The following is a 27,611-nucleotide window of genomic DNA, read 5'->3' as shown; positions in this document are numbered from 1 at the left end:
GCACAGCCACAGTCAACCTTGATGCCTAAACCTAACCTTAAATTAATGCAAATTTACATTTTTATAATGTTGCCAGTTTTTACTTTGCATCTGGCCCATCTAGCAGAAATTCTCAGTTCTGCCTCAAAGACAAGACTCATCCAAATAAATGTCAACCTGCTCAAGAGGCATTAGAAGACAAAAATTAATATTACCAATTGAAGACATCTATAGCAGGATAAATCAATGTTAGTTTACATAGCTGGCCATGAATATTGCATTTGTCTTCATGGGTTGTTTAAGGACGCGTATACTATATATAATATAATTATGATATCTTTACATAAAACCAAAACAGAGTCTGTCTAGTCATTCCAATTATTTTAATATCCCTTGGTCTTCAATAATATAACTTTGAAATATAGTATTATGGAGTAGCTTCAATGTTATTTCTCCTATCACAGCCATTAAACTCTGTAACTGTTTTAAAGTCATCATTGGCCTCATGGTGAAATCCCTGAGCGGTTTCCTTCCTCTCCGGCAACTGAGTTTGGAAGGACACTTGTATCTTTGTGGCGACTGGGTGTATTGATACACTATCCAAAGTGTAATTAATAACTTCAGGGATGTTTCTGCTACATTCCAGGAGGTTAAGTTAAGGTGTTAGGCTCAGATACAAATGCTGGGAAGAGTTTGACCAAAGGCTAAATTACTACATGAGTAATTAAGCGTGTCCAATAGTTGGGCTTTCATGTACTGGCTTTGTGGATTGGCTAGTCACTGTGTAGGCCTACAGTATGTAACTATTGAATAATCCCATTTGTCGAGAATCTAAACAGTTGGCTTCAAGTCACATGGTTTTACAATGGGTACTTCAAACAGAATGCTCTAGACAGATGGGGATCATGTGATTTACAATAGCTAGATCACATCTATAAAAGTGATCTTTGAACCTTTTAGAAGGCCTTTGTGTAATATGCGCCATTTGGTTGCCATGGAAACAACACACTACAAAGATAGCCAAAGATTCACCTGGTCAGAATGAAACAGCATTTGACAGCTAGACAGAATCATTTCAACGCCTTGTCACTGTGAACTGATTGGACCTCAGTTTATAAAGATTATTATTCAAAAATTCTCCCCAAAATAATATCTGTATCCCATAAGTATTTTATTGGGTGAATAAAAATGTGATATAACAAACCCCTCTACCAATGACTGTTGTGAAATGCAATGGTGCACACATTTCTTTAAAGTGAAGAGCAGTACAGGACAGCACAGATGGAAATGCAATTTAGGGAAGAAGAAGACTCAAGGAAACCCTCCACATCCTCCCACATGTTCGTTCTTGTCTGTCTTATTCCGTGAGAGGACTCACTTATCTAACAGTCTCAGATTACCCCCATTCCCGTCAGTCGGTCACTCTGTAGACTACGTGCTGACATGGGCTCACCATGATCTAACCAGTAGAAACTCTATCCACGCACCAAGTCAACCAGGGCTTGTGTTTCACCCAGGTTTATAGTAGATGGTCTTATGATGGTCTAGCCTAGAGTTATCTGCTGGCATCTGTGGAACTTGAGTGTTGGGAGGGAGGGGGAAGACCGTTGTGTAAGGACAGGTAGGTCAACAAGAAGACTGATGGGGAGATTATTGGAGCTGTTGAATAGCCTGGATGGTTGAAGGAACCATACCATCTTCTTTTAGAAGATTTGACATAGATGTGACACATGAGCACTCCATTTACATTTTTACATTTGAGTAATTTAGCAGACTCATTTTACATTTTTACATTTCAGTTGTTTAGCAGACGCTTGTTTAGCAGACTAGGTGAAAAATATGTTGATGTGCCCATGAGCAAGTCACATTCCTAATTGCTTTTAAGTAGCTCTGGATAAGAGAGTCTGCTAATGACTCAAATGCATGCATTAAGCCTATGTAGTTATAATGTGCGTTTGGTTATATAAACTGGTAGCTTAAGTTAGTGTCTGGTTTATTAATTCTTTGGTAATGGTAGCAGGATGGTAGCAGGTTATGTAATAACGGTTTTTCGTAATTTATTTTCCCTTGTTTAACTGCTGTATTTTCCCCCGCTAAGCACAGTGTTCACATTCATGTCTTTCCCCTAGACTACAGTTGTAATTGTTTTGCTTAGCCAGGCTAACAAAACTAACAGCTCATTCATTTAAGGACATCAAATCACTGAGTGAAATACACAATCAGGACAATCAGCAATTTGCGCAATAGTCATTTGAATGACGATGGAGAATGGGGGTAGTCACATGCATTTTACTTGTATGTTTATGTTTGATGATCTGCACTCACGTGCCTATTTATTGAAACGACTAGCCATTCACACATCTCAGGTTAGTTGAAATACAGACTGCCTCGCAACAATAGAAGTACAAGTTGAAATTGTTATACTTTGATAGACAACTCCACTATGAAAATGCTAAATTTTGTTAGATTTATATTTCATTGGTCTTGGATCCCAAGTGGCACAGTGGTCTAAGACACTGCATCTCAGTGCTAGAGGCGTCACTACAGACAACCTGGTTAGAATCCAGACTGTATCACAACCGGCCGTGATTGGGAATCCCATAGGACGGTGCCCAGTGTCGTTCGAGTTTGGCCGGTGTAGGCCGTCAATTGTAAATAAGAATTTGTACTTGGCTAGTTAAATATGAGACGCTGAAATATACAGGCTGTAGTGTAGATTTGGTGTACATTGGTGATTCAACCAATTACCATTTATTTTTTATTTGACCTTTTATTTAACTTGGCAAGTCAGTTAAGCACAAATTCTTATTTTCAATGACGGCCTCGGAACAGTGGGTTAACTGCCTGTTCAGGTGCAGAACGACAGATTTGTACCTTGTCAGCTCTTGCAACCTTCCGGTCACTAGTCCAACGCTCTAACCACTAGGCTACCCTGCCGCCACCCATACAGAAGTGTAATTTAAATATTGCAATGATGAACCAAATTCTATCCCTAACTGACATTTATAACTGACATTTATTTATTATTTATTTAACCTTTATTTTAATCAAGTGTGTTTCTCGAAAACGGTTTGTTTATCCAGCATGAAAGGGGATTTTTGTGTGTACTTGGTGGTGTTTATGTTTAAAATAGGCCTGGTTGAGTATGCAGGCCCTGGTGGGCACGGATGTCTGCTGTTTACGGCCTATCAGGGTTGGGAGCTCAGGTGTGACTAGGCGTGGCTGGGAGCCAGTTGAACTGCTGCAGGAGAGGTAGTTGTGTGTTTCAATGTGTTAGACTGAGACAGTAAAGTGTGGAGGCTTGAGGAGAGAAGGGACGATACAGCACTTTTATGATCCCAGTGTGATTGTCAGGCATTACTGCTCTGGTGACAGACAGAAGAAGCAGCTACAACTCTCCTCCACCTCAGTACTTCACTGTGCGTTGTACTCCCCGTCTCTGTGGACTTTGGTTGGGTGCTTCCTCTTTTTTTCTAGCTGTAATGTTTTTCGGATCTCATAGACTTTTGGATTTAGGATCTTCCTAATTTAAATGAGTCATATTTCCTTTTGGATGACTGGTTTTGCATCTATTCTTAAGTGAGGCTTGAGAATGGTGCGGTTTAATCGCCTGTCGTCTTGGCGTAGCTGGGACCTGCTGCATGTGGAGTGTATTCCTGAATCAGCCCCCCTCCAGAGCCCAACAACAACACAATGTCAGGTGAGACAGACAGAACCACTGGGTCTCTGTTCCTCTGTGGCTGCAGTATTTAAGTTGATATTAGATAAGGAAATGCCATTGTAATGTAAGCCATCTTGAATGTAATGCTTAGGCAATGATTGCAGGATTCTCAATCTGTAACCTTAGCCATGGTGGAGATTGTATCTGATGTATTTATCTCTTGGTCCCGTGAATGGTGGAAAACACCAGCCAGGTAGTGTGTGTGTAGTGGAGACACCAGTCATGCTGGTGGGCCTCTTCTGATGGCACGTTTGGGATCCAGTGCCAGGTAGGCGGCAGGTAGCCTAGCAGTTAAGAGCGTTGGGCCAGTAACCGAAAGGTCTCTGGCTCGAATCCCTGAGCCGACTAGGTGAAAACTCTGTCTGTGCCCTTGAACAAGGCACTTAACCCTAATTGCACCTGTAAGTTGCTCTGGATAAGAGCGTCTGCTAAATTACTAAAATGTAAATGGGTCCCATGCTGACCATTAACCAGTGATATCTGGGTTAGCAGGTGATAAGGACTATCCTATTGTTGTAATGAACACATACGGGGGTTTGCGTGTGTGTGATTTCCTTTCTTCCTGTCTTTGCGTGTGTGTGTCACAGTGGGTGTCCATGTGGGCAGGAAGGTTAACGTCACACTTTTTGCATCGTTAATCAGACAGCCCGATCAAGGGTCCTCTTATCGGTGAATAACAACATAACAGATAGGCCAGTAGCGCGGTGGGGACGGGTTGCTACTGCATTACCGCTTAGCTACTTTCAATTAGAGGTCGACCGATTATCGGAATGTCCGATTTCAAGTTTTCATAACAATCAGAAATCTGTATTTTTGGGCGCCCATTTGCCGAGTAAAAAAAAAAAAAAACGAGGCAAATCAGTTAAGAACACATTCTTATTTTCAATGACGACCTAGGAACGGTGGGTTAACTGCCTCGTTCAGGGGCAGAACGACAGATTTTCACCTTGTTAGCTCAGGGGGTCCAATCTTGCAACCTTACAGTTAACTCGTCCAACGCAATAACGACCTGCCTCTCTCTCGTTGCACTGCACAAGGAGACTCCTGTTACCCGAATACAGTAAGTCAAGGTAAGTTGATAGCTAGCATTAAACTTATCTTATAAAAAACAATCAATCATAATCACTAGTTAACTACACATGGTTGATGATATTACTAGATATTATCTTGTGTGTCCTGCGTTGCATATAATCTGACTGAGCATACAAGTATCTAAGTATCTGACTGAGCAGTGGTAGGCAGAGACAGGCACGTAACATTCATTCAAACAGCACTTTCTTTGTGTTTTGCCAGCAGCTCTTCGTCAAGCATTGCACTGTTTATGACTTCAAGATTATCAACTCCCGAGATGAGGCTGGTGTAACCGAAGTGAGAACGCTAGCTAGTTAGTGCGCGCTAATAGTGTTTCAAACGTCACTCGCTCTGAGCCTTCTAGTAGTTGTTCCCCTTGCTCTGCATGGGTAACCCTGCTTTGATGGTGGCTGTTGTCGTTGTGTTGCTGGTTCGAGCCCAGGGAGGAGCGAGGAGAGGGACGGAAGCTATACTGTTACACTGGCAATACTAAAGTGCCTATAAGAACATCCAATAGTCAAAGGTTAATGAAATACAAATGGTATAGAGGGAAATAGTCCTATAATTCCTATAATAACTACAACCTAAAACTTCTTATCTGGGAATATTGAAGACTCATGTTAAAAGGAACCACCAGCTTTCATATGTTTTCATGTTCTGAGCAAGGAACTGTAACGTTAGCTTTCTTACATAGCACATATTGCACTTTTACTTTCTTCTCCAACACTTTGTTTTTGCATTATTTAAACCAAATTGAACATGTTTCATTATTTACTTGAGGCTAAATTGATTTTATTGATGTATTATATTAAGTTAAAATAAGTGTTCATTCAGTATTGTTGTAGTTGTCATTATTACAAATAAATAAATAAAAAAATCGTCCGAATAATCGGTATCGGTATCGGCGTTAAAGTCATAATCGGTCGACCTCTGCTTTCAATACTTTCCTCCATTCAGGTCTCTGGGTTTTTTTTTTCAAAGCAAGGTTAAAACCACAAAGGGCTGTGATAAGATGAGGAAGGAACCAACTGGACACGAGACTTTGTCATTAACCAGCTTGGAGCTGAACGTGACTGCCAACTACTCAGGGCCACCAATTTCCCTAGTTCCCAGACCTGTCAATGGTGTTGTAGGTCAGGGTCCTCTCTGTTATTAATGGACGATGACAGATAGGTCTGCACAGAGGCCAGGTGAAACTCAATAAAGTTTAGAGAGGGCTGGTCAGATATACAGGGCTGCACAGAAAATTAGGTAAAATGGTTTTTAGTTAGGTGTTGAATGCTGCTCTTTTGAACAGACTTCTGCAATATCTGCTGTTTTTGTAAGTCGAGAATCAGTACAAATAGGTCATTAAAATAGCTCATTGAGAAATATATAGGATCAATGCTAAAATAAGTACATTAACCCCAGTTGATTAGATATGACCTGAATTTGATGGTGTGTAGTTGTGCTGCCACGTATTGTGGAAAGGGGTGTTTGCTTAGTCATATCTGTGAGGAATATCTAAGCATACTAAAGAAATGTGTTAAAACAGCTCATTACTGGTCATTTCTTACCTTGTTACAGTCAACCAGGACATCTTTGTGGAAAGTTGTGTCCACGGGCAATCAAAAACATAATTGATTGAGAAAACATAGGCCTAATGGGTTGGGTAACTTGGGTTCAGACCACAATAGAGCAAGACTTTGTGGTTGTCACTGCGGTAAAGGTCAAACTAACGTTCTCACCAGTTCAGTAATACTTGCTTTTGTTAGCTCACTCATTACCTATTTTTCTCCTCCTGGAGACATTCCAAAATCAATTTGTCTATACGTGACAATTAGCTTTGCTCCCAAGAGGCACAACTGTCCTTGTAAGTATGTTTCTATATGCCTGGTATAGGTGTCACATTAGTGACTGAATACATGTCTGTTCTGTGTTAGAGTTTAATTTACAATCAGGGAGCGTAATTGGAGGCATGCCAGATTTTAAATGACGTAAAGCTGTCAGTCAGTTTGGAAAGAGAATCAGTGGTTTAAAAGAAAAGGGAAAAGAAGTGAAGGGAGACGGGGTGTGTGTCTGTGGGGGATTCAGAACAGTCAGAACAAGGAAAGTGGACGTCAGAGGCAGCGACTAAACAAAGGGTGAGTTACTATGAACAGTTGGCATGTCCTCTGCAGCACCAGGATGCCTGCTCTTTTCTGTTGGAGCCCTGCAAGCTGTTGCTCTGGCCACACCCCTTTCTATGCAGATCACACACAGACACTCACTCACTTTTCCTGTAGCCCCGCCTCCTCTTCCTTTCCTCCTCAACACAATGGGGCAGACAGGATCCTCCTGGTTGCTATGACTCCAGGACAGTGGCTGTGTGAAATTCTAGGCAGGCAGCAGACTCAATCAGCACAGCAGGCTTCACCTCTGAGTTAGAACATCGGGACAGGCAGGACTACCACGGAGTACACAGAGACACAGAGTTCAAAGACGAGACCTGGGGTGGTGTTCATGGTGTATTCATGGAGATAAGAAGGATACAAGAACTTCTCTATCAGACATATAAACCTGGACTCTTTCAACTTGAGCAAGACCTCTTATCTCAGTTCATAACTGGACTTCAGAAGCACTTTTCTTTGAGGAACAACCTTTCATTGTTCCAGCTGTCGCTCTTCGGGGCTTTCCTCTCTTAGTCTGAGGGCTCTGGCACGAGTGTATCGTGAATGTATGCGTAAGAGAAGGAAAGGTTGAACTTGAGAGAACACAACAGCTGGGTCCAGTATGGGCTGCAAAATCTAACTAACAGAAGGATTAGGATGGTTTTTCAGATCTTTGACATGCCGCTGGCTTTAATGGTGAGTACTCTACTGCTTCCATTGTGTGTGAAGCTTTGGGGAGCCTTTCCCCTACTATATCTGGGTGATCAATCTGCAGTATAAGAGAGAGTTATACATCCCAGTTTAGACAGTAAGTCTTGAAGTCAGTAGAGGCTTTAGGCTACTTGTTTCTGGGTTGTTTGGTATAGTGCCAGGACTTTGATTTGTACTGTAATGTTCTGCAAATGACTGATTTGGTTAGGTTTCAGTTTTTCTGATTAGGTTTTAGTTTTGGTTAAATGTTCATTGTCATACTACTCTAAAACCCATGTCACTAAATAAAAGAGTCACATTTTTCACCCCTACCATGCTCTGTGTATCTGTTGCCAGAGCATTCCTGAGCCAAGGTAATCGGAATTCAGCCCCTCTAGTCCAGCCCAATGAGCTGCTGTCACTGGCAGAGAGTCCAGTGTGTCTCTCTCTCGCTCTCTCTCGGTCCACTTCCTGCACCTGTGTCCTTGTCCTCTTGGCCGAAATCCCCCAGAAATCCCCCTGGTCAGAGCTGGATGAGGGGCCTCGCTGCTTGCCCCACTGAAGCGATTATATCTAAATATAGTGGATGGGAAATTTAGCTTGAAATATTTGGTCCTTTCCCCTTCGATTTTCGTCCCACTTGAATACTAAAACAGAGGAGGAAAACTATCCACCATATGGAGTTGAAGTAATATTTATTTGGACAGAAGGAAAAGATTGTACTCTAGTACAGCGATTGGTCTAAATGTTTGCTTCTGCATGAACGCTTTTAAAGAATCCCGAAAGGTAATACATTTGGAACAGTATTGTTTATAGACGGGCATGTTTGTGTCTGCAGAGAGAGAGAGAGGTTTATTATTGCTCCTCTATGTCTGACAGTTTGTTTAGAGACCATTGCTCAATCCTTACCGACCTCTTGTGTGGACATTCTCACTGTTGGTCTTATCCTGTAGGCTCGTGAGGGAACTCAGCCGGGGTCTCAACTTACTAATGAGAGTTAGAATAGTAGTTGGGTTGTGCATCAGCAGTCACTTAATTAGCCGATGTCACTTGTAGTAAGCATGGTTGAATTACCGACTATGCTTACTACATGCTTACTGATGATCAATGGGGTGGGGCCCATTGATCATCGGTTGTAAAACTGATAATTTTGTGTAGTGTTGCAGGAAATTAACTAAAAAAAAAACTTTTTTCTCTTCGCTGTCACAAGGGGGGCCGCTAAAATGGTTTGCACGCAAGGTCAAGGGAGATTCAAATTGAATCAGCTGTGTAGTGCTAGGGGAAAAATACAAAATTGCACCCTCTTGGGGTCCCGAGGACAGAGTTTGGGAAACGCTACTCTTCTGTGTAATGACCTAAACAGGGGTCAATGGCCCAGCGACTCCCTAGTCCCCACTAGCACATTACTCTGCACTGACATACTGTCTCTCTCTGATGGCAAAAAAAACTGCTTCCTCAGATACTGAGGCCTGAGAAGGCCCATGTTTGTTTGGTTTGCACGGCGGCCGGTGCTCGTAAAGTGGACTGAGATTGCTTGTCTTTAAGACTCACAGGCCGGCAGCAGGGCTTGATGACAGGGTAACGATAGTAATGAAACGATGGAGTGGAGTGACTCTAGCTGACCTGTCTGTCCGTTCTGCCATGTTCCCTTTTGATTTAAGGAGTGTTCCGTCTCAGGAAGTGGCATTCATTTCCTCTCAATCCTGTATGTGTCTGAACGGCAGTTAGGATGGCTTTAACAGCTCTCCTGATGACGATGTCATTCCTCACATCAAAAATCCCCCTTGATTGCCTGTTTATTCTCCTTGTGTATTTCTCATCTTTTTAAATTCTGTCGCGTCTCTTTCCATATCTCTGCCTGACGACTCACTATTATCTCCAAGTGATGCCCTCACCTAAACGCTTTCAATCTTATTTACTTTTTATTAACTCTGTCTGTTTCTCTCTCCCTCTGCCTTTGGTGGGGATTCCATATGAACACTGGTCTCCTGGTTCTTGCAGGGTCAGGCGCGTCGCAGGAAAAACATGACAGAGTTCCTTGGGGACGCCAGCATCCCGTCTCCGGACTCCTTGGCCGGGCTGAGCGGCTCTCTGCCAGGCGTAGGACCTGGACCGGACAGCTGGAAGAACCGTGCCGCCAGCCGCTTTTCTGGCTTCTTCAGCTCCAACGCTGTAGCAGGGGCTTTCGGAAAGGTGATGGGAAAGGCCTGGTCTGGGCCATCAGGGGGGGGACCCAGCCACTAGTAGAGGGAGGGGCTTGGTGGTGGGGGGGGTTAGTGTGTGCGCAATCGTGTGTGTGGTGCAGGGGTCGAAGGCCATTTCCACTCAGCTCCCAGTGAGATCACTTCCCTTCTCTCCAAAACCTCCGAGTTGGCTCACACAGCAGCTTTCCACTGAACAAATATGCTTAGTGGCTGTGGTGGAAGTGGCCTGGAAGAATGAAGGTTTAACAAAGGTGTTCCGTGTTCTGTAGACAATTCTATTCAGGTCCCTACCATGATGATGATGATGATGATAATAATACAATAAGACACAAGGATCTGAAATGGCAATAATCATTAGCCTTTATCGCCTAACAAAGCACACAATCATACACTCGCTGACGCACACAGACACCCTCCTCTCCCCCCCACACACACGTACATTGTCTCCACTCCCCTGAGGTCATATCCTGCACTGTAGCAGATGTCAGAGGGAGACGGCGCCTGTCACTCACCTGTCAGCTACCAGATCATCTCTATTCATCTTGTCAGGGCAGTGTAGGGTAGGGGCGGATCAGAGACCTGGCCCCTCTCCTCCACAAAGCAGGGGTGAATCAGGGCATCCTGTACCCCCTTCAGGGAACAGGTCCCTTAAGCACAGTTGGCACACCCCCTCCTTCCCACTCCACTAGCCTCCTTCCCCCTCCACCCACCTCCTCTATTGTCCAACTGATCTCAATGCACAGAGCTCATTTTCATAAGTACATGAGGCTGGCCTGTGTCCTGGCAGGACAATAGGCTGGATAGCTTTTGACAGATTTAAGAATTCAGGACTCGAGGGAGGGTTATGCTAATGCAGGATTTCAAGCCTGTTTACATTTTGCTTTAGGAGTGTAATAAGCTCTATTTTAATATTGTAATGGACAGGAAAATGCACTGTTCCTGCTCCTCCCCTTCCTATAGTAATACTGATTTAATCTAAATGTGCTCTACATGTGAATGACTTTGTAGTGAAGCAGGAAGAAGAATATTGCCCAGGGTCTGTTTGTTTACATGTGTTGGCGTCCATTCTAACAGGAGATGGACCGCATGGAGCAGCTCCAGAATAAGCTGCAGTCGTACACTCTTTTTGGCCTTCCCAAGGTTCCTCCTCAGCTGTCCTTCCACCAGGACTCCTGGGAAGAGGAAGAAGAGGAGACAAGCTTTGCACTGGAGGACAGCTGGACGCAGCTACTAGACCATCCTGAGGTAGGGTAACAAGAACACGCACACACATGAATACAGGCACTCACCAAAACACACTCCACTGACACAACCACACATGCTTGTACCAGTCAAAAGTTTGGACACACCTACTCATTCAAGGGGTTTTCTTTATTTTATTTTTGATGTCTTCACTCTTATTGTACAATGTCGAAAATAGTAAAATATTTTCGACATTGTAGAATAAGAGTGAAGACAAAAATAAAATTGGGGGATTATTTGTTAGTCACACCAATTTAATCAGTGTTTAAGCGCTAGAATGGTATCATTTTGACATACTCTTGTAACAGTAAAGCTGTTATGTCATGAGCTGGATGATACATATCGTGCTAAATTGACTGAATTGTTGCCCTAACGATGAATTGAATGATAAGTTTATAACATTGATGTGCACTACAGTTCTTTTTTAAATCTACCTTTTAAATTACTACTACTACTTTGATTGTTGTAGCCATCAATTTTCCCATTAACAATAACCCATATTAACAAACCCATTTAATTTTGAATTTCACACTTTTGATTGTTTTTCAATAATAATAAAGTGTGACCGTATACATACAGACATACCAATAGACAGCTACAACACAGGGCAACCGTGCTGAGCGATTCATCAGAATGGAGATTTTTTTCCTGGTGGATAAACAAGTAATTGACAGATGTCTTGTACTAGAATTCCATTTTGTTGGTTTCTTTTTGTGAGCCCAACGCGCCGTTTCTTTAGAGAAATCAAATCATTCACGAGAGAAATCAAGTCAAGAACTTTGTGTGAAGCTGGGCTGAAGGGAGTTGTAGTTTTCATTAAGCAAAGTGAATGTGTTGTGTTCACAACAGGGTAGGTGTCACTTCCATTTCAATTCCAGTCAATTCGAGAAGTACACAAATGCCAATGCTTTTCAATTTGGAAAATGTTGAATTGGGTTTATTTTCTGAATTAAATGGAATTTAAATTGAATTGACCCCACCCCTGGTTCACAAACATGAGGCCATTATCTAATGTGTGTATTTCTAGACTTTGACCAGACGCCAGTTCCATCAGCAGGAGGCTATCTGGGAGCTAATGCACACTGAGGCCACCTACATCAAGAAACTACGAGTCATCACTGATGTAAGTACACTTTAGATAAGAATGTCCATATTCCCACACTGTAACCCTGTATCAGGTCCTAAGTAATCACTTGAATTCATCTCAATTAGATGTCCTATTTGTTAGGCATATGAGTGCTTTACCTAGATGTCCCATTCTGACAACTTTTCTCCTCTCTTCCTGTAGTTGTTCCTGTGTGGGCTGTTGAACCTGCAGGAGAGTGGTCTTCTGACAGAGGTGGAGCCAATGCGTCTCTTCAGTAACATCCAGGACATTGTGCGTCTACACACTGCCCTTTGGAGCCAGGTGATGCTGCCCGCCCTGGAAATTGCTCGGCAGGCCAGGACCCTTCTCAACCCTGTTGACCTCCACTATGGCTTCAGGACCTTTGGCTCCCGTTTCAAGCCCTACATCCGTTACTGCATGGAGGAAGAGGCCAGCCTGGAGTACATGAGATCACTCCACAGGGACAACGAGCTCTTCAGGATCTACGTCACGGTGAGTTGCAGTTTGTCGGTCTTCCCTATCTCTCTGTTTATAGTGACAGTGTAAAGTTAAACAACTGCCTACCAAAGACGGTTTGCTCCTCTCAACATGTATCTCACTAACACAGCACAGTCAACCAATTTGAAACATCAGTAGTACATTCTACCTGACCTTTTCAGTACTGTTCTTTAAGCTTCAACTCTTGATTTTGTATTTTATTTCTTTATTTTATTTCACCTTTATTTAACCAGGTAGGCAAGTTGAGAACAAGTTCTCATTTACAATTGCGACCTGACTAAGATAAAGCAAAGCCGTTCATACAACAACACAGAGATACACATGGAGTAAAACAAACATACAGTCAATAATACAGTAGAAAAATAAGTCTATATACGATGTGAGCAAATGAGGTGAGATAAGGGAGGTAAAGACAAAAAAAAGGCCATGGTGGCGAAGTAAATACAATATAGCAAGTAAAACACTGGATTGGTAGATTTGCAGTGGAAGAATGTGCGAAGTAGAAATAGAAAGAATGTGGTGCAAAGGAGCAAAATAAATAAATACAGTAGGGGGAGAGGTAGTTGTTTGGGCTAAATTATAGATGGGCTATGTACAGGTGCAGTAATTGATCTAACGCCTGGTGTGTCTCTCGCTCTCTCTTTCTCTATTACACACACACACAGTGGGCTGAGACTCATAAGCAGTGTAATCGTCTTAAGCTGGCTGACATGCTGGCAAAGCCCCACCAGAGACTCACCAAGTACCCCCTACTGCTGAAGGCTGTCCTCAAGAAGACTGACGACTCATCATCCCGCGACGCCGTCAGCAGCATGGTGGCGTGTGTGGAGGGCTTTATCAACAGTGTGGACTCTCAGATGCGTCAGCGGGAGGAGCGGCAAAAGCTAGCCACCATCTCTGGACGCATTGACTCCTACGAAGCAGTGGAGGGGAGCAGCGAGGAGGTGGAGAAGGTGAGCACACACCGTACTAAGGGCTGGTTTCCTGAGTATAATGCTGCAAGTCTACTGCTAGACTAAAAGCACGTTCAATTGAGAATCTCTATTGAATGTGAATTTTAGTCCAGGTTGAAGTTGTGCTGCATTTTGCTACAAGAGGCTTGTATTTCTGCTTGGTGTTTAACCCTTCTCTCGCTCCTCAGATACTGCGTGAGTTTAACTGCTTTGACCTGATGGCTCCTATGAGAGGCACATCACCAGAGGAGACCAGACAACTCCATCTAGAGGGGGCACTGCGCATGAAGGAGGGAAAAGACAGCAGGGTAAGAGACTGGCTGGGCTGCTTCTAATTGATTTTAACACATTAGAATTGCTTTTAACTCATCCTAATTGGTTATAACTGCTTAACTGCTTTTAACTCATAACTGTTGCAGGCTGAGAACTACCCAACACTGTATTTTAAGTTGTGGTAGAATATTTCAATGACCAGGGTGATTGGGGAGCAAATTATTTGATTTCGCCTAGTTATTGTATGATTGGTGAATGAATGAGGATGATCGACCTGAAATGAAGCTGGAAGTATTTCCCCATCCGTCCCTCTTTAGATGGACGTCTACTGCTTCCTCTTCACGGACCTGCTGCTCATCACCAAGCCAGTGAAGAAGGTTGAGAAGGTCAAGGTGATCAGACAGCCACTCCTCATCCACAATGTTGTCTGCAAGGAACTCAAGGACCCTGGTGAGTGCCGGCAATCAACTACATTTGAACCAGACCTGTATTCAAATTATTTGTTTTCTTTAAAATTCTTTAGCTGTGCTTGATTAAGCATGTCTGGGGCAATGGAAAAGTCATAAAAGTTCAAGCACAGATCCCTATCAATGACAATTTTGGGGGCTGTTCAAGTAAGCTCATGATTGTTTTTAGAGAACTCCATAATGACTGCACTGGAAAAACATATGTGCACATTTATCTATAGGCCTATGCCATTAGTGTGCAACCATGTCTAATTTATCATAACCGTTACAGATAACACATCCTAATTGTTAAGTTGCCCAATATACTGTATATTCATTCAATAAAAATAAGCAAGTGCCATTTAAGATAAATGTATTGAAACCATAATATCAACTGGTTATATTATGGAGCACAATCTTCAAAAAGCCAGTAACCTCAGCAGTGGGGCTTGTAGAAGCCTATGACTGCAATGGCATAGCCTTGTTATGTTCGTTTAGCAGATAACACATTCTTATTTCCCCAGCCTATTTTATAGTAAAAGAAAGATGTAATATAACAGAATGAAATGAAGAAAGTTTCCAGTCTGATGATCATCTCGAGTCTGGAACAGTTATTCTCAGTGATCATTTGAAACGGGCTCTAATTGGCGAGTTGAAAGGAAAACATTTAAGGGTTACAAACCAAAATCTGTTGTCTTTTAGATATAAAGACGTTCGATTTAGTTGGAATTTGGAATTTTCCAAATGTATTAACAATTCCACATTGAACATAGATGAATTACGGCCATGACATCTGTTGGTGAGTAGGCATATGCTTAATGATTCTGCTGCAAATATGTTCTTTGTCATTATCAAACTAATGTTTTTGCATATTTTCAGTGTTTTATTTTTTTATTTGATTTCACCTTTATTTAACAAGGTAGGCTAGTTGAGAACAAGTTATCATTTGCAACTGCGACCTGGCCAAGATAAAGCACAGCAATACGACACATACAACAACACAGAGTTACACATGGAATAAACAAAACATACAGTCAACAATACAGTAGAAAACAAGAAAGCAAAAAAGTCTATATACAGTGAGTGCAAATGAGGTAAGATAAGGGAGTTGAGGCAATGGCCATGGTGGCAAAGTAATGACAATATAGCAATTAAACACTGGAATGGTAGATGTGCAGAAGATGAATGCGCAAGTAGAGATACTAGAGTGCAAAGGAGCAAGATAAATAAATGAATAAACACAGTATGGGGATGAGGTAGGTAGATAGATCGGCTGTTTACAGATGGGCTATGTACAGCTGAAGTGGTCTGTGAGCTGCTCTGACAGCTGGTGCTTAAAGCTAGTGAGGGAGATATGAGTCTCCAGCTTCAGAGATTTTTGCAGTTTGTTTCAGTCATTTGGCAGCAGAGAACTGGAAGGAAAGATGACCAAAGGAGGAATTGGCTTTGGGGGTGACAAGTGAGATATACCTGCTGGAGCGAGTGCTACGCGTGGGTGCTGCTATGGTGACCAGTGAGTTGAGATAAGGTGGGGCTTTACCTAGCAGAGACTTGTAGATAACCTGTAGCAAGTGGGTTTGGCGACGAGTATGAAGCGAGGGCCAACCAACGAGAACGTACAGGCCGCAATGGTGGGTAGTGTATGGCGCTTTGGTGACAAAACGGATGGCACTGTGATAGACTGCATTCAGTTTGTTGAGTAGAGGGTTGGAGGCTATTTTATTAATGACATCACCAAAGTCGAGGATCGGTAGTATGGTCAGTTTTACGAGGGTATGTTTGGCAGCATGAGTGAATGATGCTTTGTTGCGATATAGGAAGCCGATTCTAGATTTAATTTTGGATTGGAGATGCTTAATGTGAGTCTGGAAGGAGAGTTTACAGTCTAACCAGACACCTAGATATTTGTAGTTGTCCACGTAAGTCGGAGCCGTCCAGAGTAGTGATGCTGGATGGGCGAGCAGGGGCGGGCAGTGATCGGTTGAAGAGCATGCATTTAGTTTTAATAGTATTTGCATTTAAGAGCAGTTGGAGGCCACAGAAGGAGATTTGTATGGCATTGAAGCTCGTCTGGAGGTTAGTTCGGGGCGGCAGCGTAGCCTAGTGGTTAGAGCGTTGGACTAGTAACCGGAAGGTTGTGAGTTCAAACCCCTGAGCTGACAAGGTACAAATCTGTCGTTCTGCCCCTGAACAGGCAGTTAACCCACTGTTCCCAGGCCGTCATTGAAAATAAGAATGTGTTCATAACGGACTTGCCTGGTTAAATAAAGGTAAAATAAAAATAAAATAAAAAGTTAACACAGTGTCCAAAGAGGGGCCAGAAGTATACAGAATGATGTCGTCTGCATAGAGGTGTATCAGAGAATCACCAGCAGCAAGAGCAACATCATTGATGTATACAGACAAGAGTCAAACATTGTCCTACTTAAATCAACCAGTCCATTTACAATGTGTGATAAAACTGTCGTCATTTGGCAAGGAATGTACAGTGCCAATTGTAGCATGTAAATCTAGGTTGGGCAAACCCTATTTTTTATTTTTTTTGGCATGCCAGCAAAGCAAGACATGTTTTGCACTATAAACATGACAAACGGTGCCTCACTTTAGATTTTGCAGTGACGTAGTGGCCCCATGAGTGACAGAACACTGAGCCGATCACGGCACAACTAGAGAACATTACTAACCCCTACTCTGTATTTTCCATTGGCTGCCCCACCACCACAGAAAGCACTGAGCTAGGCTGAACACCTGCATTTTGGAGCTGCCTTACTCAAGAAATCAAAAAAGAAACCATGCTTGTATGCGGCTTTGTTTTTGATTACATTGTTTGAAAACGGTTATATGACACGTATCAATGCCAAACTAACATGCAAAACAGGCCACAAATTGTAGCTTGTGTGTCCCATTAGTTAGATATATTTTTATAGGAATTTATTTCTGTAGGCCTAACGGAAGGACTCAGCACGTGTGTGAAGGGAGCGGTTGAAAGGCAATTGAGTGAATGAGACAAGGAGGGGAAAGGGAAGGACTGTGTGATGCTTGTACATTTGCGGGACACCAAAAATAAATTATAAACCCATGTACAAATGGAACACTACAGTCAAAGCAAATTAACATGGTCTTCAAGACAGCATTTCACTTGCCTGTTTGGGCAGCCACATCACTTTCCACCAAGTAGTTTTCTCTTGTTAAAAATTGAGCTTTGACGTCTGTTCAAGTTCTGGATCACTCAGGTCCATCCCTACCTTCTGGCACTCATGGCACGCTCAAGCAAATGCTCAAACTATCTGAAAGATTTTAACACCTGCAATACAACCCAAACTAGCTCTATTTACTTAATAAACATCATGATGATTCTCTCTTCCTGTAGGGTCCTTAATTATCATCTACCTCAATGAGTTCAAGAGTGCCGTGGCAGCCTACACATTCCAGGCCAACAGCGCCACCCAGGGGCGAAGCTGGGTAGATGCCATCTGCAATGTCCAGAACCAGCTCGAGAGACTGCGGACTGAAGAGGTTCTCAGGCAGCAGACCACCTTACAGCACCGGCTACATGGAGAGGAAGAAGAGGAGGAGGTAGACGAGAGTAGCAACTCCACCGCCAGCTCTCCCGGCACAAGGCACAAAGACGAGCAGGGACCAAGGTACAAACCCAAACCACTACTTAGCTACAGAAGAGTGAAGCACTACTAGAAGGACACTGTGTAGATGGTCATCAGTTCTGTGCAGAGACTATTTAATGTCAACATTATACATTATTGTTAATGTTATAATTATTCTCATCATTCTAACCTTTTAGTTCTCTTTCTCTTCCAGTCATTCGGACGGCTCCACAGAGACCCTGTCAGTCATGGACATAGGAGAAGACTTAGGAGGGCACCCAGACCCCTCCGCCCCACACACAGACCCAGGCGGACCCTTAGAGAAAAGCCCAGACTCAAGCATAGTTACCCCACCTACTGGCCCTGAGCCCCTGCACTGCCACCCTGCTAGGCCCCTGGACCCAGACCGGGACCCTGAGCAAGAGCAGGAGGGGGGTCTGGAGGGAGGGGAGGGTCAGCTGGAACCTCAGTGTCGCTCTCTGTCCATGGATAGTGCCTACGGTACCCTCTCCCCAGAGTCCCTCTTGAGAGAGCTGGACCTGCAGACACGGCCAGGCCAGAGCGATGGAGAGGAGACCGAAGAGGAGGGAGAGGTGGAGAGCCACGATGTGGGTGTGAAGTTGGACAAGAAGGTGGAAATGGAACTGGTAGAGGAAGGAGGAGAGGAAGAGGATTCAACCTCTGTTTGTTCCCAGCTGTCAGTGGTTCAGTCTCTGAAGCCTCGGCGACGCCCCCCGGTGACTCCCCGCCTCCACTGCTTCCAGAGCCGAAACATCAAGTCCCGTTCAGAGGACAACCTCCTACAGCTTTTCCACGACAACGTCTCTGTCTCCTGGATACACACCCGCAGCCCTACAGTCCAGGAACAATCAGAACTCAGGAGAGAACAGGCGGATTGCCTGGCCCATAGTAAGAGCCTATCAGAACTTGGCCGAGCCCGTGACCACACTGGGCTGTTTCAGATTGACCTCGACTCAGAACAGACTGATGATGACTTCCTCACCCTGAGCATGCCCTCTAGTAAGCTATGTGACACCCTGAGGAGGGCAGAGGCCCGCAAGAGGGCTCTGGGTGCAGCTGAGGGCAGCGTAGGCAGCAGGAGCCTGGCCAACAGTAGCGGCTCGGCGGTGGCGCCATCTAGAGGACAGGAAGGGAAGTGCAGTAAGTCGTTGACAGCCGGTGGCCCAGAGGAGCAGTCATTGGCCAAAAGCAGAAAGTCCCCGGCCCAGCAGCACAAGAAGCTGACCCTTGCCCAGCTCTATAGGATACGCACCACCCTAGTGCTCAACTCTACGCTCACCGCATCGTAAGTCACAGCTCAATTTATACTGGGTATCATCTCTATGTACGTGGATGTGCTCTTTTCTATTTAACCTTTTTATTAACAGGGAGTCATGCTGAGACCAAAGTCTCTTTCACAGATGAGCCCTGTATTGCAAAATAATATACAGATCAATACAATATGAAACTCAAGAGAGGTCCAAAACACAACGATAGACAACAAACACATTCGTCATTAAAAAGGTCCTCAATTCAGCCATCTGAAATGACTTAGTGGCACCAAATCATCACATTTTAAAGCTGATTTATCTGACTCTGTAGAGACCGAAGGAATTTTCAGAGTCAGTAGCTCGTACGTCTAAAGGTTAGTTATGTTAGGTAGAGAGGGAGTTTTTGTAAAATAGCTTTATAAACAATGAGAGCAACACATCAATCTACAAGACTTCAAAGAGGGCCATCCTACTTTCTGATACAGAATGCAGTGATGTGTACTGAACCTCCCGCCTGTTGTAAAGTGTAGTGCTCTGTGATAAACTCCAGTCTTTGGGCTTCCATGTGTCATTCTAAATGTAGGCCTATAGTATTTGATTATATGAAGTCTCTGCCAAGTTAACACAATTCAAGCTATGATTATTTGAGCTAAAATCACTACCGAATTACAAGCATCAGAGGAACTCTTTCAGCCAAAGTTAAAATAAAAAGTTGTGTTTTAGGATACTATCTGTATTGTTAGGAGCTAGTAACATAAGCATTTCGCTGCACCCGCTATAACACTTGCTAAACTATTTACGCGGCTAATAAACTTTATTTTTATCTGTTTTACTGTGTTCAATATCGAAGTCCTTGTGGTAATCAACCTCTGTTGTGTGTTTTTGTTTTTCTAGGGAGGTGTAACCACTGGCAGACAACCAACCAACTAGTGACACCTGAGCATGAAGAGGAACCACACTTGGTGATGTCTGCATGGAGGGGACTGAATTCCTTGACACAAATGCACTCTCTCAGATGCCTTTTCCCTTTACATTGCCTGTTGGACAGTGTCTGCTGCACAGTTTTGCTAGCTGACAATAAGAATATTATTTGCTGTTGCATTTGGTTTCAGTTTATTTTGCGAGGGGAAAGGCAGAGAGACATTTAAATGCTTGCACTTTGAAACGGACGGACATAGCGTTGAGGGGAGCCGAGGCTGGGACCTTTGGGTGGACTGGACAGTTACTGGTGTGGGGTAACACTACCGGCCACCCAATTAAAGGAGACTGTAAGAGGGGTCGTCCAGGCATAGATCTACCTGCTTCAATCTGCTATGGACCGGTCTGGATCAGAGAAGATGTAAGAAAGGCTTGGATGGCTCAAAAACTCTTAACTCTTAAGTTATGAAAAAAAAGTGAACAGTTCCCGAAATATACCTGCTCTTGAGAATGTGGTTGAAAATAACAGCTCTCTAGAATGTGGTTAAAATAACTTTTCTCGTGAATGTGGTTGAAAATAACGGCTCTCTAGAATGTGGTTAAAAATACCGGCTCCCTAGAATGTGGTGGTTGAATTGCAGCATTTAGGATGTAATGGTATTTGTACTCCTCCTGGTTAGCTTTTGACAAAACAATACATGTTGCACAATGGTATCTTTGTGTTTAATAGAAGAATCACAAAGGGAATTACTTTACATTCACAGTGCACACTTTGAATTTTCTATGTGTTTGTGTGTGTGTGTGTGTGTGTGGGGGGTGTTTATGTCTGTGTCTGAATGAAACATTGTCCTAAACTCCTGACTGAACCAAAAATACTTCCTTCATGATTTCCATCCTCTGAGTAATGCCAACATACCCAAAGATGTAAAGACTTGACTAGCCAGTAGATTTCAAACTAAAGGTTATCTTACAAGTGTTCAAACAACCATAACAAACAGAACATAATGTATTACTGTATGTTATCAACTGCTGTGTGTGTTTTCAAATGTACACAGGCAACTATTATATTTTCAAAGTGGCTGCGTTTAAGACATGGAGTATTCTCTGGGCTTTGTATTTTCTACTGGGCTGCTGCAGCCATTTTTTTAATGAATAGTGGTTGTATGATTTAACTATGAGATGATGATGATGATGATCTGGTTTTCCATTCTCAGATGAACCCTTGGTTATTGGGTGGAATGGAGTTGTTTTGAAGAAACATTACTGCACCAATGTAGAATGATGTGAGCATGCACTCACAACCTGCAGCCTACACTAGAACAAACAGCAGCAGGTAGAATGTGGTGATTGTAAAAAAGCAGTCTACACTAAAAAGTATTCCATGTCATGATGAGCTTGGAGCACTTTTTGAGACATTGTATATTTTGTGTTTATTTAATGTACAGTAACTTAGAAACTGAAAACAATGGTTTGGGGTTGCATATTATTCATGAATGAGTTTTCTTTGAATGGTTTTCTGTCCACACTAATAGGAGAAGTAATTTGGCGGGAGCATTGACCACCACAGTAGACTAACATGGTCTAACTGACATGCAGCTTGTTCTTATTGATCATTTAATGAGTTGTCGAAAAACCCTCCTTGTCAAGTGTTTCCCAAACTAAATAGTTTAACATTTGTTTACTTCTAGTTTTTGTTTATTTGTAATATTTATTAAGCTTGCTATGTTTTTATATATATATAAATTCTTTGATTTTATGAGTTGTACATTTTGTTTTAATATTTCTTTTCTTGTTTTTCATATCAGGAATGATGAATCTACTATGAACCAAAATCATTTGTTTTCCCTTTCAGGAATGTCTCTAAAGTGTCTTACCAAATAAAAAATGATCATCAAATTTTATTGGTCAAGTACACATATTTTGCAGATGTTGTTGCAGGTGCAGGTAAATACTTATCTTTCTGGCTCCAACAGTGCAGTAATACAAAACAATACACACACATCCCAACAATACAGGAATTAAGAAATATCAGATCGAGCAATGTCAGTCTAGAATGAATATATACACTGTGCATTCTGAAAGTTTTCAGACCCCTTGACTTTATCCACATTTTGACAGCCTTTTTCCAAAATGGTTTGTTTTTTATTCCCTCATCAATCTACACATAGTAGTACCCCATGATGACAAGCAAAAGCAGGTTTCTAGAAATTATTGCTAATTTATTAAAAAATGTAAAGTATTCAGACCCTTTACTCAGTACTTTGTTGAAGCACTTTGACAGTGATTACAGCCACACGTCTTCATGGGTATTACGTTACAAGCTTGGCACAACTGTATTTGGGGAGTTTCTCGAATTCTTCTCAGCAGAACCTCTCAAGCTCTGTCAGGTTGGATGGGAAGCGTTGCTGCATAGCTATTTTCAGGTCTCTCCAGAAATGTTTGATCGAGATCAAGTCCGGGCTCTGGCTGGGCAACTCAAGGACATTGAGACTTGTCCCAAAGCCACTCATGCGATGTCTTGGCTGTGTGCTTAGGGTCGGTGTCCTGTTGAAAGGTGAACCTTCACCTAGTCTAAGGACCCAAGGTCTCTGGAGCAAGTTTTCATCAAGGATCTCTCTGTACTTTGCTGCGTTCATCTTTCCCATGTTCCTGCCGCTGAAAAACATCCCCACAGCATGATGCTTCACGACCCTGCTTCACCGGATGGGGCCAGGTTTCCTCCAGACATGACGCTTGGCAATCAGGTCAGAGTTCAATCTTGGTTTATCATTGGAGTGGAGTACACAATGTATATCAAATCAAATCAAATATATTTATATAGCCCTTCGTACATCAGCTGATATCTCAAAGTGCTGTACAGAAACCCAGCCTAAAACTCCAAACAGCAAGCAATGCAGGTGTAGAAGCACGGTGGCTAGGAAAAACTCCCTAGTTTTCATATCATTCTACATTTTTAAAGAGTAGTGACCTGACTATTGGGTACCCAATTTACAAAATTATATTGATTTCCTCATACTGTAAGCAGTCTATGGACAAGGTATGACAGCAATCCATGGTTTGGTTTAGTTTCCTTGGCACAGTTTCCAAATGCTAACGTTTTAGCATGGGACCGATATTAGCATTTTTCGCGCATGTCCAAATCATCCGAAAGTATTATTGTGAAGCTCAACAAAGTCACTTAGATGTTTTGAACGTAATGCGCTAAAATGCTAATATCGGTTCAATGACTTGAATGGAATTTGGTAAAAGTTGCATGGTTTGAGGATTCACTGACTGGCTTTGAGAAGGGATTTTTTTATGTTCTTATTTAACAGCACTGAGTGGTCTGTGTCTTAAAAGTCTGAAATGGAGTCCAATCATAGCCTAGTAACATTACTGGATGAGCGATTAACATCACATTAGTGTTCTTATGAACTGCCAGCAGATGGTGTTACAAATCTTTGGTGTTTCATCATTGTATTTCACCAATATTAGTACCAGGGAGAAGCAAGATATTTATGCTCTTTAGCAACGACTAAAATGGGTGGATCCTTATGTGTACATCTCTACATACATGTTTCAATTGAGTTCATTGGGTATAGCACAATACCTCTTCGTTTGAGGTAGGTGTACCATTTACTACAAATTCTGGATCCTCTTATTAGGCGGCGCACAATTGGCCCAGCGTCGTCGGGGTTTGGCCGGGGGAGGCTGTCATTGTAAATAAGAATTTGTTCTGAACTGATTTGCCTAGTTAAATGTTAAAGAAAAAATAAGAATTATGTGTAAGATGACAATCAGAAAGCTTCCGAATGAATTTTCAGAGTTTGGCTGATGTTGCTGTTTTTTTAAACATTTGGACAGTGTGACGAGTTGTGGTTTTAGCCTGGGTGCCGGTCTGTTTCTGCTGTCTTGCCAACCACTTACTGTATGTGGAATTGTCATGCTTGACAATGACAATGGTGTAGGCAAAAGCACAAACGGATCGGGGACAAAGCTAGTGTTGGATTATTTATGAATCAAGATCATCTTTTATATTCCTTTACAGAGACAGTTCCTGCTGAATCAGTACAGATGTAGGATTTTAATTTGAGCCAGTTTGCTACAGCAGGAAAATGAACCTGCAGCAACAGTCAATGTGAATTATTATGTGGATTTTTCGGTAAGGGAAAATCAAGTCTCTGAAATTTGTGGAAATTACAAACATCTAATACATTGCAGGGAAGTTAACCTGCAACAGGATGATCCAATTAAGATCCTACATCTGTATGAACTCATGATGCATGATGAGATCATACCATATATTTCTGGCCGACTAACCTCTCCTTCCTTTTCCTCAGTACTACTCTTCAGCATATGAAACATGTCCTTTCACTGCTGCATCCACATATTCCCATAACAAGACACATTGTTTTCATGTGGAGGCTTTGAATAGTGGGATGTTCACGGTCCACAAGTGTGTGGCAGATCTTCCAGAGGCATGGCAGGAACATGCATGCGCGTAAGCACACACACACACACACACACACACACAAACATATCCACTTACAGGGATTGCTGGTCCTGTGCTATCCTGCCTTGCCCTGGCTGTAGTGTGCGCTGGACAAGGTATATTTACAGGTGATTATATCAGCTAATCTGTGCATTACAGCATGTTGATTCCACACAAGCCCCTAATCCACATGGAAAAGGCAGCATGGCCCCTCTGGGATAGTCTCTAGTCTTAATCTGATCCAGAATCCGGTCGGTCGGTGGGCGGTGTCTCCTCCCTTGCTCACATCTGGTCCTGTGGGATTTAATGTTGTAATCCTTGATTTTAAAACAATTTTATTGTGCTTTAGCGCTGATACCCTGGACTTTAATTATTGAAATGCAGCTTTAGTTTTGAACCACAAAGTAATTACACAACCTCCGCTATATTAGCTTCTCCTAATATGGAACGTGTGTGGTACACAGAATGTACTCTCACTGGACACTGCAGTGCGGTGTGCACGTCCTCACAATTAGTCGGAAAGGTGAAAGACATTGCTTAGAAAGTGTTTTAAAGAAACAGTTTTTGAACCAGGTTATCAAATCAGATTATGTGATGTTACTGTTGGAGCAAAATTGGTTTGTCCAGAAATTAGTGTATGTAAAAGAGGTATGACATATGAGGCATTGTTATGCTCTCCCACTTTTGCTTTGTTTTTTCAACATTGGGATACTCCCTTGAACTCTTGTGGTGGCAGTAATTACGTGCTGTATATGGGATTGTGGATGTATTGTCTATGATGAGATCCATTTTAAATATATAGTATTATCATCCTGGTTGTTCTGTTTCGTTCCAAGCAGCTGGGGAATGTGAGGGTTAACACTCCTCCCTGTGACAGATGTCAAAAAGCATGCTGTAAAAAATGTCAGATTAACACAAAGGGGCACTTTGTGCAGATCCCGATTATGGAGAGCACTTTCATATATTAAAGTCTGCCAATCCCTGTGCTCTTTTGGAGCCGGGATTAAAATCAGGTAGACACTATTGTTTGTCTAAACAATCCCCTCTCTAATCTAAGCTCTCCCTCCTTCCCGCTCTCCCTCAACTTGTTTCCTCTGTAGCTTGGAGCCTAAATGGGCCCAGGGCTGGCCGGCTGGCTGGCTGGATGTACTGACAGCAGGGGCTTATGTTATGGGTCGTCCGCTTGCTACTGCCACCACAGATTCCCATTAAATCAACATCATCCCCTTTAGAAAGGCTAGGTGATTGGATTTAGGATGTTTTTACAGAGTGGTAAAAAAGAGAACTGATAACTAAAGCGTGTTCAAAAAGTCTGTGCTGTGAAAAGGCCCACGGACAAGTGGCAACCATATGGAGTGGATCACTGTGCTAGTCATAGTGAACATCTGCCCTATATCAGAGCTAGGACACCACCAGTCCATGTCACGCGCTGCCATTCGTTAAAGACTAATTGACCTTCATATTGTTGGAGACTGAGAGGGCCACAGCTCTCAGAACATCTGGCCCCTCAAGACCCCAAGGCAGACTCTGGGCCCCTAAAGGTTTAAGCAGACAGGTGGCCAATAATCCGGTCATGGGTCACCCTGTGTTGTTCATGGTGGAATCTTTTGTTGTTACACATCTAAATCACATCCAGGAGGTTAGACCAAGGAGGTTAGACCAAGGAGGTTAGACCAAGGAGGTTAGACCAAGGAGGTTAGACCAAGGAGGTTAGACTAAGGAAAGTAACATCTTGGAAAAAGTAACATCTTGGAAAAAGTAACATCTTGGAAATGTTATTATTTGCCGTGTTTTCTATAAAATAGTTGTATTCAAATTGTTTCCCCATGGACATATGTCAACTTCACGCCTGTACAGACACATCCTACCTGCTTTATATATTAGGATTTGTGTCTTCATTACTGTGATAGATGTACTTTCTAAATAATTTTCCAAATTACTCCATACTGTATTGTGAGCAAAGTTATTACATGATTGATACATATTATTTACCCTCCACTTTGTGTCTTTTCAGTAATGGCAAAGTGATTATTGAATATGTTCTCAGCTTCTATCTGGAATTTTACAACACACAGACATGGCATATGTCAGCGGATCATCATTCTTTATCCTCATAGTAAAAGTTAGGGTGTTTTTCAAAAATGGCAACGCATAAGGTCTCATTTTGTTGTATGAACTGCAAGATTACTAGGGCCTACTCCACACTGTAATTGTATCAGCTCATAAGAAGCTTATTGTCATATCAACATTGTATTTTTTAGGATGATAAAACATATGAAATTTAAATCACAAGCATATTTCTTAATTAAATGGAAACTCATCTAAAGAGTATCTAGCTACAAGTGGAAAACGAGAGAGAGCAAGTGAGATTACCGAGGTAAATCAAACACATTTAATATTCAGAACGCATTGACACAATTAATCTGACATTGTGGTGTAGGATAATACCTTAACTGACACTAGGCATCAACTATAATGGGGCTCTGTCTGAGCACCATGGTCCCTCTTGCTGTGGCATATGGTTACACACCGGATAGATGCTTTCACCTATGTGAACCCAACTAGTCCTACTGCATGAGTTGTATGATTCTAATGGTGACTTTTGTCATGAAATTCTAAGGAAAATGTTTTAATCTAAACCTAATAAAAAAGTTTTAAAAAATCATAAATATTTGAAGGGAAATGTTTTATTCTAAACCTTAAAGTCATATCATAGATCAAACATCTCTCTAAAAGGCAGTAGAATTACATAGGCCCCTAAACTTTGTGGAAGATGCTGACTCAAAGGCTATAAAATAACTACGATAGACGAGGCTAATAATGCATTGAGAAAGGATGGGTTGCTCAGTGCTATGCCAAATACTTTGACATTGTAAGAGAAGCCTAGGCCTTGTTTGAACAAATCTATATGCCACTGTAATACTGGATGTCATAAGGTGAATGCACCAATTTGTAAGTCGCTCTGGATAAGAGCGTCTGCTAAATGACTTAAATGTAAATGTAATGTAATAAAGTTGCAACATGCTGTCAAAAAC

The 27,611-nt window shown here is 42.4% G+C and overlaps 1 protein-coding gene across 8 annotated transcripts in view; it reads left to right on the top strand.

Annotated features, from left to right (window-relative positions):
* The window catches only part of LOC118360745 (pleckstrin homology domain-containing family G member 5-like), a 107,489-nt gene extending 85,488 nt beyond the window's left edge, over nt 1-22,001 (top strand). For all 8 annotated transcript variants that reach the window (XM_035740117.2, XM_035740113.2, XM_035740110.2 and 5 more), the window contains 10 exons: nt 9,592-9,783; nt 10,869-11,039; nt 12,064-12,159; nt 12,325-12,636; nt 13,308-13,595; nt 13,784-13,903; nt 14,186-14,318; nt 17,685-17,958; nt 18,131-19,222; nt 20,082-22,001. In XM_035740117.2, the coding sequence (XP_035596010.1) occupies nt 9,592-9,783; nt 10,869-11,039; nt 12,064-12,159; nt 12,325-12,636; nt 13,308-13,595; nt 13,784-13,903; nt 14,186-14,318; nt 17,685-17,958; nt 18,131-19,222; nt 20,082-20,091 (2,688 nt within the window). In that variant the 3' untranslated portion in view covers nt 20,092-22,001. The remainder of the gene's footprint in view (nt 1-9,591; nt 9,784-10,868; nt 11,040-12,063; nt 12,160-12,324; nt 12,637-13,307; nt 13,596-13,783; nt 13,904-14,185; nt 14,319-17,684; nt 17,959-18,130; nt 19,223-20,081) is intronic.
* Nucleotides 22,002-27,611: the final 5,610 nt, after the last annotated feature.

Source organism: Oncorhynchus keta, chromosome 28, assembly GCF_023373465.1.
Source record: "Oncorhynchus keta strain PuntledgeMale-10-30-2019 chromosome 28, Oket_V2, whole genome shotgun sequence".
Classification (NCBI taxonomy): Eukaryota; Metazoa; Chordata; class Actinopteri; order Salmoniformes; family Salmonidae; genus Oncorhynchus; species Oncorhynchus keta.
The sequence above is the reverse complement of the archived record's forward strand: the minus strand, read 5'-3'. Positions and strand labels throughout refer to the sequence as shown.